At 39.1% G+C, this 14,162-nt stretch overlaps 1 protein-coding gene across 3 annotated transcripts in view; it reads right to left on the bottom strand.

Annotated features, from left to right (window-relative positions):
• GYPA (glycophorin A (MNS blood group)) overlaps nt 1-14,162 on the bottom strand; it is a 40,141-nt gene that overhangs the window by 17,032 nt on the left and 8,947 nt on the right. Inside the window, exons 2-4 of one of the 3 annotated variants that reach the window (XM_021938826.2) lie at nt 4,855-4,978; nt 867-965; nt 67-162 (exon numbers count right to left, since the gene is read on the bottom strand). In XM_021938826.2, coding sequence (XP_021794518.1) covers nt 67-162; nt 867-965; nt 4,855-4,864 — 205 coding nt within the window. In that variant the 5' untranslated portion in view covers nt 4,865-4,978. The remainder of the gene's footprint in view (nt 1-66; nt 163-866; nt 966-4,854; nt 4,979-14,162) is intronic. The other 2 variants (XM_021938825.2, XM_021938827.2) reach the window with 2 other exon arrangements.

Raw genomic sequence — 14,162 nt, 5'->3', positions numbered from 1 at the left:
GCTTGTGTAAATATAGTTCAATCACAACAATGATTCCAGAGCAACTCTTTAAAACTAAGAACCTACTGTTGTCCTCTTCTGGAGGGTAATGGGTTCTACCAGAAAATCCCGAAACTTCATGAGCACTAGGAGTGGTTGGATATGTGTCCGATGTGTGCTTATCTGCATACAAGATAAGTTGAGAAAGGGATCAAGAATGAGGCGACCACGTGGACATAAAGCGTATCATGAAAGACAAATTCTTCCACATCCCTGCCAGCAGCTCCAGAATTTCTTCTCCCCTGAAAACTAACAAGAGAGACTACCACCAGATTACTCTTATCCCAGCACCCAGCTTTGCTTATTGTTTATCAGCCACTGAGAATGTGTGAGGCTCTGATCTAAGCACTTTTAGATACATCTTCTTATTTAGCCTTTAGAGAAACGCTGTGAGATAAGTACTGTGTTATTGGCCCCATTTTAAAATTAATGGGATAGAAACCCTGCAGGGCAACTCACCCTGGGTCAGCAGCTGGGATAGAGCTGAGCCCAGGTCTGAGCTGAACTCAGTTTGCCCGCAGACCCTCCGTGACGCTGCACTATTAGGTCCCCTTTACCTGGTCCACGATGTCATGGTCACACGCATCATTTCTGTGCTTTGCCACATTGTTTTACTTTCTTTAACTCACAGTATTATTTCTGTAAGATATTTCAGAGGCAAGAATTCCTCTGCAGTAGGAATTGTGTCTACTTAGTAGGCTGTGTCTACTTAGCTCGCATTTCTCAGTGTTTGTCCGTTTCCCGGCAGTGACAGGTCCCCTAAAATAGGGTTACATCACAAAAATGATTGTGGAGCCACCATTTAAAAATAAACAATAGAAACAAACCATTTGACTGTGATGAGACATAACTCTCTGGGACCAAAGAAGAGGTGGAAGTGTGCGTTGCCGGAACAGTGGTACTTGATGCTGATATTCTCACAATTTCTGTATAAAATAGAAGTTGAGAAAGGGATTAAGAATGAGGTGACTGAGCGGACCATAAAGCATACCACAAAGGACAGATTTCTCTCACATCCCTCCAGTGCCTGAGCTAAGCGCTTTTGTATACATCTTACATAATCTTTAGAGAATTGCTATGTGGTAAGTATTGTATTATTGGCCTTATTTTAAAATTAAGGGTCCGGAAGCTCCTCCAGAATTTCTGCATAGCAGAGGTTTACAGATAAATAAAGTGTACCTTGGTTTTCTCCTCTGTACAATAATAATTCCTGCCTTGAAATGTCATTGTGAGAACGAAATTAGTTTAAATATGTGTGTGTATGTGGTATGTGTGCGTATGTGGTATGGGTGCATATGTGGTATGTGTGCATATGTGGTATGTGTGCATATGTGGTGTGTGTGTATGTGATGTGTATGTGTGCATATGTGATATGTGTGCATATGTGGTATGTGTGCGTATGTGGTATGTGTGCGTATGTGGTATGTATGTGTATGTGATGTGTATGTGTGTATATGTGGTATGTGTGCATATGTGGTATGTGTGCGTATGTGGTATGTATGTGTATGTGATGTGTATGTGTGCATATGCGATGTGCACATGTGTGTGGTATGTGTGTGTATGTGATGTGTATGTGTGTGTATGTGGTATGTGTGCATATGTGGTGTGTGTATGTGGTATTTGTGTGTATGTGGTGTGTGTGTATTGTGATGTGTATGTGTGTGTATGTGGTATGTGTGCATATGTGGTGTGTGTGTATGTGGTATTTGTGCATATGTGGGATGTGTGTGTGTGATGTTTATGTGTGCATATCTGGTATGTGTGCATATGTGGTATGTGTATGTATGTGATGTGTATGTGTGCATATGTGGTATGTGTGCGTGTGTGGTGTGTGCATATGTGATGTGTATGTGTGCGTATATGGTACGATGCGCATATGTGGTTTGTATGTGTGCGCATGTGATGTGTGTGCGTATGTGGTATGTGTGCCTCTGTGGCGTGTATGTGTGCGTATGTGGTATGTGTGTGTATGTGATGTATATGTGTGTCTATGTGGTATTTGTGTGTATGGTGTGTGTGTATGTGATGTGTATGTGTGCGTATGTGGTATGGGTGAGCATATGGTATGTGTGTGTATGTGATGGGTATGTGTGCATATGTGGTATGTGTGCGTATGTGGTATGTGTGTGTATGTGATGTGTATGTGTGTGTACGTGGTAAGTGTGCATATGTGGTATGTGTGTGTAAGTAATGAGTGTGTGTGTATGCGGTTATGTGTGTGTGTGTGGTGTGTGTGTATCTGATGTGCATGTGTGCGTATGTAGTGTGTGCCTGTGTGGTGTATGTGTATGTGATGTGGATGTGTATGTGGTATGTGTGCGTATGTGGTGTGTGTGTATATGATGTGTATGTGTGCGTATGTGATATGTGTGCGTATGTGGTATGTGTGTGTGTGATGTGTATGTGTGCATACATGATGTGTACATGTGCGTATGTGGTATGTGTGTGTATGTGGTGTGTGTGTATGTGATGTGTATGTGTGCTTATGTGGTGTGTGTGTGTGGTGTGTGTATGTGATGTGTGTATGTGTGCGTATGTGGTATTTGTGTATTTGGTGTGTGTGTACATGTGTGTGTATGTGGTGTGTGTGCATATGTGGTATCGCGTGTGCATATGATGTGTTGTGTGCGTATGTGGTATGTGTATGTTTGTGGTGTGTGTATGTGATGTGTATGTGTGTGTATGTGGTATGTGTGCATATGTGGTATGTGTGCATGTGGGATGTGTATGTGTGCGTATGTGATGTGTACGTGTGCGTATGTGGTATGTGTGCATATGTGTATGTGTGCGTATGTGGTGTGTGTGTGTGTGGTGTGTGCGTATGTGATGTGTATGTGTGTGTATTTGGTAGTTGTGCGTATGTGGTGTGTGTGTATGTGATGTGTATGTGATGTTTATGTGTGCTTATGTGGTATGTGTGCATATGTGGTATGTGTACGTATGTGGTTTGTGTGTATGTGATGTGTATGTGTGCGTATGTGGTATGTGTGCGTATGTGGTGTGTATGTGATGTGTATGTGTATGTGGTATGTGTGTATGTGATGTGTATGTGTGCATATGTGGTATGTGTGCATATTTGGTGTGTGTGTATATGTGTATGTGGTATGTGTGCATATGTGGTATGCGTGTGCATGTGATGTGTTGTGTGCGTATGTGGTATGTGTATGTTTGTGGTGTGTGTATGTGATGTGTATGTGTGCGTATGTGGTATGTGTGCATGTGTGATGTGTATGTGTGCGTATGTGATGTGTACATGTCGCGTATGTGGTATGTGTGTGTATGTGATGTGTATGTGTGCTTATGTGGTATGTGTGCATATTTGGTATGTGTGTGTATGTGATATGTGTGCATATGTGGTGTGTGTGCATATGTGGTGTGTGGTGTGTGTGTTATTGTATTGGTTGTTATTGATTATTGTGTGGTTATTATTGTGTGGTTGTTATGTGTATGTGGTATGTGTATGTGATATGTATATTGTTATTATTATTATTGGTGGTATGTGTGTGTATGTGATGTGTGCGTGTTATTATTGTGTGGTGTTGTGTATATGTTGTTATTATTGTGTGATGTGTATGTGTGCATATGTGGTATGTGTGTGTATGTGATGTGTATGTGTGTGTATGTGGTATGTGTGCATATATGGTATGTGTGTGTATGTGATGTGTATGTGTGTGTATGTTGTGTGTGTGTATGTGGTATGTGTGTGTATGTGATGTGCATATGTGCGTATGTGGTATGTGTGCATATGTGGTGTCTTTGTATGTGATGTGTATGTGTATGTACGTGTTAGTATAGCAGTTACACATAAAGAGAATTACATATACGTTGGGTATTATTATTATAATTCTTATAAAGGGGTAACTTGAAGATGCATTTGGAAAACTGTCTATGCTAAGAAAAGTGGAAGCGCATAATAATTATATAGAACAAAAGTTCTATCCCATGTCTCAGTGTCTCCATCTACTAGGGACAATCTTACCTCTTCAGTAAAAATTGAAACAATAATAAAACACTATTGCATTTAATGTTCCTATAGTTCAATAGAGGTTGAGTCAATTCTAAGTTTCCCCTCCCACGCCTTTTTTTTTTTCTTCTTTCGAAAGTGGATGCTCAGAGTTGTGATGGAATTATAGGCAATGCTGGCTCCAGCCTAAGATACTGACTAAAGAGTCAGATAACCAGGCAGTGGAATGAATTCTAGGTCACTGCCGCTCTCTAATATAAAAACATGCACACAAACATGAAATCAGAATGTAGACTCACACACATCCTTTTAAAATCTCATTAGATAAATTGTGAATTATTTTTGTCATTAAACACTGTTTTTATTCTTAAATGCAACACATTTCAAATTTATAAGTTATTTTATAAAATTTTATAAATTAGATTCTTTAATTTGCAAAAGTAATATAGATTCAATAAAGAAAATTTGGGAACTACAAGAAAGCACAAAGAATAATATAAAATTCATCTACAGTCAGCCTATGCAAGGTTGAACATTTGACACATTTTGATATATAGCCATCTGAACTTTTAGTTGTTATATCTAAATCTGGGATCATGGTGTTTAAATATACATGAATATGTATATAATGTTTACAAGTATGACTTTCTACTTAATATGCCGCAGATACCTCTATCCTGTCAAATATTCTTCTATGAGAAGATTTTTAATGACTGCATAGTATTCTATTGTAGGAGTGTTCTGTGGTTTATATTTCAATCTGCTATTCTGTGCATTCATGTATTTTTCACTCTTCTCAGAGTTACAAATCATTATGATAAACGTCAGTACCCTGAACTTTGTAGATGTACCTTTGCTCATATCTTTGAGACATTCAAATGAGGGGAATGGCACCCAAGTGCAATGCAGTGGAGGTGGAAGGGCTTCTTCTCAGAGGCAGCCAACTTGGCCTCTCAGCTGAATGCTCAAAGTTTCCTGGAGAACCCACAAACAACAGAAAACATCTTCTTTGACACCTCTCATTAGTCTACCGGAGGGAAGACTTCTAAAACCTGCCTCTGTTTATCAGCTGATAGGTAATCAGTTTACCCCCAAATCATGGAGAAGACATGATCTATTGTTCCCAAACTGTCTATGTTTTCTCCTCTCTTTTAAGTCCTTTTCTGGCCTTGCTCTTTAACTTGGCCTGCCACTTGATTCCGTCATGTGTGTATAAACGACTGCCATATGAATTCACTAAATAGCATGCAAAACAATTACTGAATGTTTCTAAGTTGTTCAGCACTCGGTCATAATGGCTTTTAAGATAACATAAAAAACAATGCTTTTAAACAATAACCTGGTGATAGGGATTTTGAAGTTCAACAAATATTAAGATTAAAATTACAGAAAGAAACATCTTTATGAGTCAATGAAAGTATGTAAAAATTATTTACAAAGATAATTCATGAACAAAAATAATCCATCTCTCTTAATAAATGTTAGATATGAGCTTCAGCTTATTCCTAGATAATGGAATATGGACCATCTATTGTATTTTTGAAAAGGCATACAATCTGAGTAAAATAGGTTTAGCTATGAAACTGTTATGAAAATAGCTAATAAAATAACAAGCCAAAAAAATCAAAAGTGTTAATGGCCAGAAGCCTTAAATGGGCATGTAACAATAAACGTGAGATCAGCCTTTGACTCAGCGGCACGGGAATACAACTGCAAAAGGCAGCTAGAGCTCTCATCCTTCACTCAGGTGTGCTCATCACTTCCATTCCTAACTTTCGTCCTCTCCACACTTCTCCCTTTAATCCTCCACTCCTTCTTTACACTTTTCAGTTCGGTGTAATCCACTTACATTTAGGGTGCACATTTCTTATCCCTGTGGATACTGAATGGGCTCTTCTGAAACATAAAACTTGTTCCTAGGACTTCAATATCCCATTATTTTGAATCTTCTCAGCACGAGAATTGTGCTTTGTTCATAAAAGATGTTAAATGAAATGTTAATTGTTATAAATGCTTGGTCAAATTCTTACAGAGAAAGAATTAGGTGAGTGGTATGGTTTGGATCTGTGTCATCATCCAAATCTCATGTGGAAATGTAATCCCCAATGTTGGAGGTAGGTAATTGGATCATGGGGCTGGTTTCTCATTGCTTAACACCATCCCCTTTGATGCTGTCGTGGAGATAGTGATTTCTCATGAGATCTGGTTGTTTAAAAGTGTGTGGCACCTCCCCACTCTCTCTTGTTCTTGCTCCAACTCTCTCTCTCCCCACTCTTTCTCTTGCTCTTGTTCCAACCATGTAAGACATGACTACTTTCCCTTGTGCCATGATTGTTTCCTGAGGCCTCCCCAGAAGCAGAAGCACTATGCTGCTTGTATAGCCTGCAGAACCATGAGGCAATTAAACCTCTTTTCTTTATAAATTACCCAGTCTCAGTTATTTCTTTATAGCAGTGTGAAAACAAACTAACACAATGGGTTTTCAGATTGCATCTGAATGTGAACATAATAAATTAAACAAGCCAAATGACAAAACAGCACATGCAGAATGAATGCAAGCATCTGGAAAAATAAGCATCATTTTCAGATCAACAAAATATTTTCAACATTTCAATAGCAAGCATACTTTTGCTAAAAGAAGAAAAAAAAAGTAAAAAAAAAAAATTACACAAAACAGTCTGTAAATGCCATCTAGTAGTTTTGACTATGAGTACAAGTTTCCCAACTGTTCAGCAGGATGTTAGGAACTGCCTGAGTCAGAATTCCAGGGGTTCAGGTAGAGAGGTGTGTTCAGTCTATGGGAGGGTGCTGTAATTTTCTTTGTGAACACCTGCAAGACTCTGCATGGTCCAGTCCTGCTTGCCTCCCATCTTTACAGCTTCACCCTTCCCTTCCCTCTTGGGGCTCCAGCCACTCTGCATATCTCTTCACTCTATGAATGCACCATAACCTTTTCCATGTCCTAAACCTTGTGCCAGCTCCTGCCTTCATCTGAAATATTTCCCTCCCTATCTTGCCTAAGTACTGGCTTGTCAAGTCTCAGTTCAATGCCACTTCCTCTGGGAGGTCTTCGTTGGCCTCTCTAATAAGATTTAGACTAAAAGCTCTCTGAAGTCCCTGGTGCTTAACATGGTGTTGTAAAACCTTATGATTGTTTAGAATCCAGATATGCATTCCTTAGGCCTTGATGTTTACTGGGGGCCTTGGGTGTTTATTAATTTATTCAATTATTTACAAAAGGTTTTTTTTGGGGTGAGGGGTATGTGCTGTGGACTATGTACTAGGAATATAATGATAAGTACTTCATGGCTTTTCCTTTCAGGGAAATTCCAGTACAGTAAGAGTGACATTTATTAATCTAAGTATAATAGGTATTTTAGGATGGTGGTGGAAGTGGGGGCACAAAGGAGACAGTGGTCAATTCTACTTGGAGAGGTAGAAAGACCTCATGGAGGTGTTTTTGAATTTATCTGGAAAGAAGTCTAGGATTTTACCAGGCAAGCTGTGTGGTACCAGCAAGGCCTTGGAATTTGAGACATCATTGCAAGTTAGAAAAACTGCAGGTTATCTATGTGGCTGCAGCACAAGGTGTGAGAAGGAGATGGATAGAGAAATGGGTGAACAGCAAATGAGAGGCTGAAGAGGTGGTAAGGCACCAAATGTTGTGAGTCACACTCTAGAATTTGGACTTTATCTTTAAGGCAGTGGAAAGACAATGAAGGGTTTGAAGCAGTTTTTTACTTAGGGAAAATCACTGTCAGTAGTGTGGAGGATAACTTGGGGGAAGAAAACATGCCGGAGCTTTGCAGTAGAGGGTCCCTCTTGTGTTCAAGAGTGGCCAAGATAAGCAATCCCTTTGCAAACAAGCCACTCCTGCTCACAGAAGGTCCTTATCACTCCTTAACATTCCTTTGGTGGAGAAGGCCTGTAGCCTGAGGCTTTAAAGAGGGCAGAAAATTATAGCAGGCTGTAAAAAGAACATGGCAAAGAACGAGCAATGGGAGCTAACATCTCTTAAAATTGGCACTTTAATTATTTTAATTTTAAATGAAGTCAGAGAAGGTGAAAAGTATTTTAAATTGACAAGCAAAGTATATGTAACTTTTTTATAAAAATGAAAACATGCTTAGGGAGAGAGAACTTATTTACATAAGTTTTGAGCTTAATGAAAACAATTTTAACACTCTAGCAAATAGCTAGACTTCTTTCTTCTTCAACAGCCACTCCTCACGGTAAAAGAGCACTTGGTGGAAATTTTGTTCTGAAGTCAAGGCTGAAACCCCAGAGATCAAATACTGTACTCAAGTTTACAAAGCTGGACTCAGACCCTAACACTGGCTTTAAAATTTGTCCTAAGTTAGACCACAATGCCTCTCTTTCCAGCTGGATCTATATGCCTCCACTCTGGCTTTTAACAAGGCTCTGAACTACTGTCAGAACTTGGGAATTTCTAACATTGAAGGTAACACATTGACACACTTTCCTCAATGTAAAATTGTATACACTTTATCCACGTCCCATCTGAGCATGTTATGTCCTATTTGTACCCTTACAAAAACTGATTGGTGGCCAAATTGATTTGAGACTGAGAGTTGCCACTTATGTTCTTAGAAATACTTGCTTTAGTTCTCCAGAATCAGTTGCTCTGATACAACTTCTTATAGTCACTTAAGTCAACACAGTAAGAAAATAAACATATAAATGCCCTAAAGATAATTTGATAAAAATTGTTTTTTAATATCATTTCCTCAACAATCTAATAATGGTAGCTGACCTATAAAATGACCTTTTTAATAGTTCATTTTTCTTCCATTTCTGGAAAAAAGATAACATAAGCCTTTCAATAGGAATTAATACCCATGCTTGCTTAGTGGTAAGAGGAAGGCACAGGGTCTTGTTATTGGAAGTCTATCGTTTACAAAACAGTGTCATCTTGAAAGAACAATAATTCTCATAAAAAATGAGTTTTCATATTTTCTAGTATTAATTAACTTTTAAATAATTTGTTAGTTATTCCGGAGTAGAATCACATGGGGGCATTTTAAAGAATTTCATCAATAGCTTCAAATTAAATAAACCAGTATCTGGTTGAAAAAAAAAATCACTTACCTGGAAGGAGAAACAAAAGAAACATCCTCAAATGCTAAAGCTTCATTCAAAATTCAAGGTAAGGAAACCAAATTTCCACAATACGATCCCTTAAAGTCACCAAGAATGTTCAAAACTACACTTGACAGTAACAGCTTGTACAGCTACTTGGCTCTCCTAGATTCCTAAGACCCTAACCAGCTAATAGATATCTGTGGACATATTCAATTCTGAAAACCTGCAAAATATCTGCAAGAAGATGGTGTTTGAATAGGACTTTTTACTATAGCATATTTAGTTCAGTAAACTGGGTAGAAAGCGTTTAAGCAAACTCGTAACCATTGAACAGCAAACTTTAGTTTGCCAAAACTGCTTAGGGACTGGATTCAGAGATGGCTCTCCAGTTATTTTTATCTCTTTGCCTTTGGAGCTCTCAGCTTTCTATAGCTAAATTAGCTTTCAAAAATCTACTTGTGTCATTCCTAGATTAAAGGCCAGTTTAAGTATTGTCCTGTTGAGTTCAGGTACATTTAAGCTAGAAAACCGTTGTAGAACATCTAATCCAACTTGCCGACTTTACAGATAAGACATTTGGTCTCACAAAAATTAAATGACTAGCTCAGATGAGCATATCTGGTAAGAGACAGAACTGAGACTTAATTCTGCTGACCCCCGATGTTATTCTCACCTTCCAGATCTCACTGCTTGGTTGAGATCTGGCGAGATTTCTCTGATGTTTTATTACATTAGTCAGCAAGCATTGGGGCACATTGTACATACAACAAAGGACAACTAAATTCCTGAGCTCCCTGGATATCCTAAAAGCTAGAATTTTAATAAAAAACCATGTAGTCTTCATTTTGATGATTTTTTCCACACTAATTTATTATATTACTTAGATTATATCTGTTAGCCCTCACTGTCCTTATACTGTAGCCACTGAGAGAAACTGTGTTTTGCTCTAGCAATACTGGGATGAGAGTCAGTTTCTTAATCCCTTCACATCTTCTGGCAGGAACACATCCAGTCTATACCTGAAAAATTTCAGCGCTCTCTCCAAGTGAAGCATATTTACCTTGTGGTGTTAGGAAAGATGTGTCCAGCATCTGGCTACCCAGGAATGGACAGACCTTGTGCTAGTACTGCACATTTTCTCGCTGCATGGGCCTCTGAAAAACATACTGTCAAGACCTTACTCCATGCCTACTTGCAAATGAATCACTGGATGAACCCTGAAGGATGGGCAGAGTTTTAGGTGAAGATGCAGAGGAGGAGGGATAAAGAAATAGCATGGGCTAACATATGGAGAAAGGGGAGTATAACGTGCATTGATGTGGAGGCTTAGGGCACCTAGCAGGCAAGTGTTGGCAAATCTCTCAGATTGAAAAGAGTTTAATGTTTAAGTGGCAAATTAGTGCAAAATAAAATATAATAGTATGTTTTGTCATATTAGCAAGGCCTCAAACTCCTGCTTTAAATGTTTTTCAGTTTTCAGGCACTGAAATGGCATTTGCTATGGTACTTAGTACAAAGTAAGTCTGTGTGACCTGAATTGAATTGTATAATTTAGGTTTGAAGGGTGGAATGAATTGGTATACTTTCTAGAAAATGAAATACGCAAAATTTGTGTTTGGATCATCTCACAGCTTATACTTGTATAACATTGGATATGTTCCAGAACATTTCACCTCTCTTGTCTTTTATCCCCATGTGTTGGGGGAGAGAGCATGGACTTCTGTCACTGTTCTCATTGTACCAAGGAGGTGGGGTGACGTGGGGGCCCAAGACATGTTAGGAATACAACTGGAAATAGCCAGCCTCCTAGCGCTCTGCTTTATGCTTTATCCATCAAACCACTCAGTTTTTCCAAATAAATGACATTTCTAACATGAAATGCTATTAGACACAATAAAAATAAAACGTGATATTGTACAAGTACCCTTGAGTTTTTCTGTATGCCAAAACTTCCAGTGGCTGAGCTCTTGTCAAGATGTGATAAAGTCAGTTCATGCAGCTGCTGGTTTGAGTTTTGGTTCCCTCCTGACTTGCAGCTGAAAGAATCCTTATCTTGCATAAGCAAACTCTTACAAGGACACACCCTTCATATGCAATGCCTTAAATAGTTTCCAAGTCTGAAAACTAAATTTTCTAAATGCTACAGTTTTTTGGCATTGCAATGACCATGAAAACTGCTTGATAAATGCATCTGTAGAAGTCATGCTCAGCTAATTTGTGGTAAAACTGGGACAAAAATTCATATCCATTGACTTCCAACTCAATGCCTTGTCTGCCAGATCTCACTGTCTTGGACAGAATGAATGTATAAATGGGAATCTTGACTGTGCTAAAAGCTGTTTGAAGAAGACGGTTCCCACGAAGCAATATTTTAAGGGAACGATTTTGTTTTGCTCTTGAACCAAAGGATTGACAAGTTCAATCTTGGTCAAGTTGTGATAATATAGTTAGACACCCATACTGTCTGTGGCCATTCATTTTCCTTTTTTGGAAGGTTTTTATTAAGCCAAAGCAGCCAACTACAATTTAGAAAAATTGAACTTAAGGATAAAGTGCTTTGTGTGATAGCGTCTGAGCCTACTGTTTTGGATAGCCTATTCTCAATACTTTTTGTTTGAACTCTTCAGCCAATGGCTCTGGAGAAAAGCATGGCCTATTAACTGGTACAGTTAGTGTGCTCGGTGCTAAATGGAATGACGCAGTCTCTGCTCATCTTCAGACTGGCGTGCTTTGGCAGTCCCCATGCAGCTAATTGGTTACACTTCTTCCTTTCCTGACTTGGTAGAGAAGGGTGCTTTATCTATTCTGTCTCAAAGGTGTCGTGGCCTAGGAGGCTGCAGCTTCCCTTCAGGAAGCCTGAACTTTTTAGCCTGGCTCTGTACTATCCAGCTTCTGGTCATCCACACTGTACCAAACCATTGCTGAGACAGCAGAGGTGGAGAAAAAAATCAGTCACTCTGTCATCCCGGCCAGTGCACATTCTTCAGCCTGGACAGATGGAAAGCAAGATGAATTTCTGTCCACTGTCCCACTGGGAGACGAGAGCAGAGTTCTATTCCTGGCTTTGCCACCAAATGGTTGGGGGATCTGTACAAGTCTCTGAAATTATCTGAGCCTCAGTTTTCTGGCCTCTAAGATGAGGGTACTGGAACAGATGTTTCTCTTTTTAAACTTTAAAAAAAGTTTTGCATTTTTCTTGAGATAGAGTCTCACCATATTGCCCATACTAGCCTCAAACTCCTAGGCTCAAGCAATTCTCCTGCCTCATTCTCTTGAGCAACTGGGACTATAGGTGCTCACCGCCATGCCCGGCCTGGAATAGATGTCTTCTAAAATGCTTCACCATTCATGAATCATGGAAATCTGTATGTCTAAGATAATAATATTTGTAGTTAACACTTACTGTACACCTACTTCATTCCACACATCTCTCTAACCATTTTTAAAACAACTAGCTGAGACCCTATTGTTATATATTAATTATTCTTTGTGGAAGAGGAACAAAAAAACATCAGAAACACTGCCTAACTTGCCCAAGTTCACACAGCCGCTAAGTGGCAGACCTGGAGTTTGAATTCAGACCTGTGTAACTACAGAACTGTCTGCCAAGGTCTACTGTGATCTATGTAGCAGAAAGAGAATGAGAGAATCAAATAAGTGTCATTGAGAGATTAAATTCTCACCAAATTATGATGCAGCTAACTCTCAAGCAAGCCTTCACTTCAACAAATCAGGGCTAAATGAAGATCTATAAAAATAATAATTCACCTTGTTCATAGCCTGAGGGTAGGAGTATTGTATGTCTAACATAGCATTGTAGGGTGACCTGCAGTGGCAAATCCACATTACGGAAGAGCAGATGGTTCTGGTTATTAACAGTTTGTTAACTTGAATCTTAATCTTTCCAGCCAAGCATATTCCAGTCTGGTCACTCCTGCCTACTAAAGAATCCTCAGAACAAAAGGGGGTTTCACATACTTTACCTGTGTCCACTTTAGTCTAAGATATTGGTATTTCTGTTGCTGAACTTCACATACATTAACTTTGGGCTTAAGGAAGTTGGGCGGGATGAAAATAATTTTAATTAAAAACAAAAACTTTATCCAAAAGTTTTCGCACCACTGGTACTTCCTTTCACTGGTTGAATAATAAAAAACAGCAGAAATGAAACTAGTTCGTTCTCATCCTTGACTGCATGGTAGAATCATCTGTGGTATCCAGGCATTGGATTCTGATGTGCGGCCAGCAGTGAGAACAACTGCTCCAGTCGGTAATATGATTAATATATGTAAACTTCATTTTCCTGAGTTTTGAGGTCCATTCTTACATTTTCTATGGTTCTAGCGTCACCTTTATCTATAACGTGAACAGCTACAGTATGGGATATTAGCCTGAACGACTTTAGAAATAACATTATTTGCCATCTTAAATGTTGGTGTTTCTTAGGATTTTGTTTTAGAGCCACAATCCCCCCCACTTCCTCCCTCACATCGCATTTAATTTTACTTTAATCACTTTCCAAGGATAAGCTCCTCAGTGTGTGAAACAGACAGAGTTGAACTGCTTGGTGGAAGCCAGTCTGAGTGTTTGGCCTGGAGCCTCACATCCTGTGCCCATCTCCACCTGGCAGCTTCAGAAAGCTCCACAGGAATTTAGATTGGAAATCTTGAGTCTAAAACTTAAGTTTATCAAATTGTCTGTGGGGATCCCTTAGCACAAGTGTTAGTAAACTTCCTGTGTAAAGGGAGAGAGAGTAACTACTTTAGGATTTGTGGGCCATAACTACTTTAGGCTTTGTGGACCATCTATTATAAATATTCAGCTCTGTCACTGTGCACAAGCAGCCACAGACAATATGTAAACCAAAGCATGAATAAATGAGTATGACTATGTTCCAATAATGATTTGTGGACAGTAGAATTTGAATTTCGTAAAATATTCACATATTATTATTATTATTTTGATTCTTGTCTTTTGTATTTTATTGAGACAGAGTCTTGTGCTGTTGCCCAGGCTGGAGTGCAGTGGCGCGATCTCTGCTCACTGCAAGCTCTGC

Source organism: Papio anubis, chromosome 3, assembly GCF_008728515.1.
Source record: "Papio anubis isolate 15944 chromosome 3, Panubis1.0, whole genome shotgun sequence".
Classification (NCBI taxonomy): domain Eukaryota; kingdom Metazoa; phylum Chordata; class Mammalia; order Primates; family Cercopithecidae; genus Papio; species Papio anubis.
This window is presented reverse-complemented; position numbering and strand designations above follow the sequence as displayed.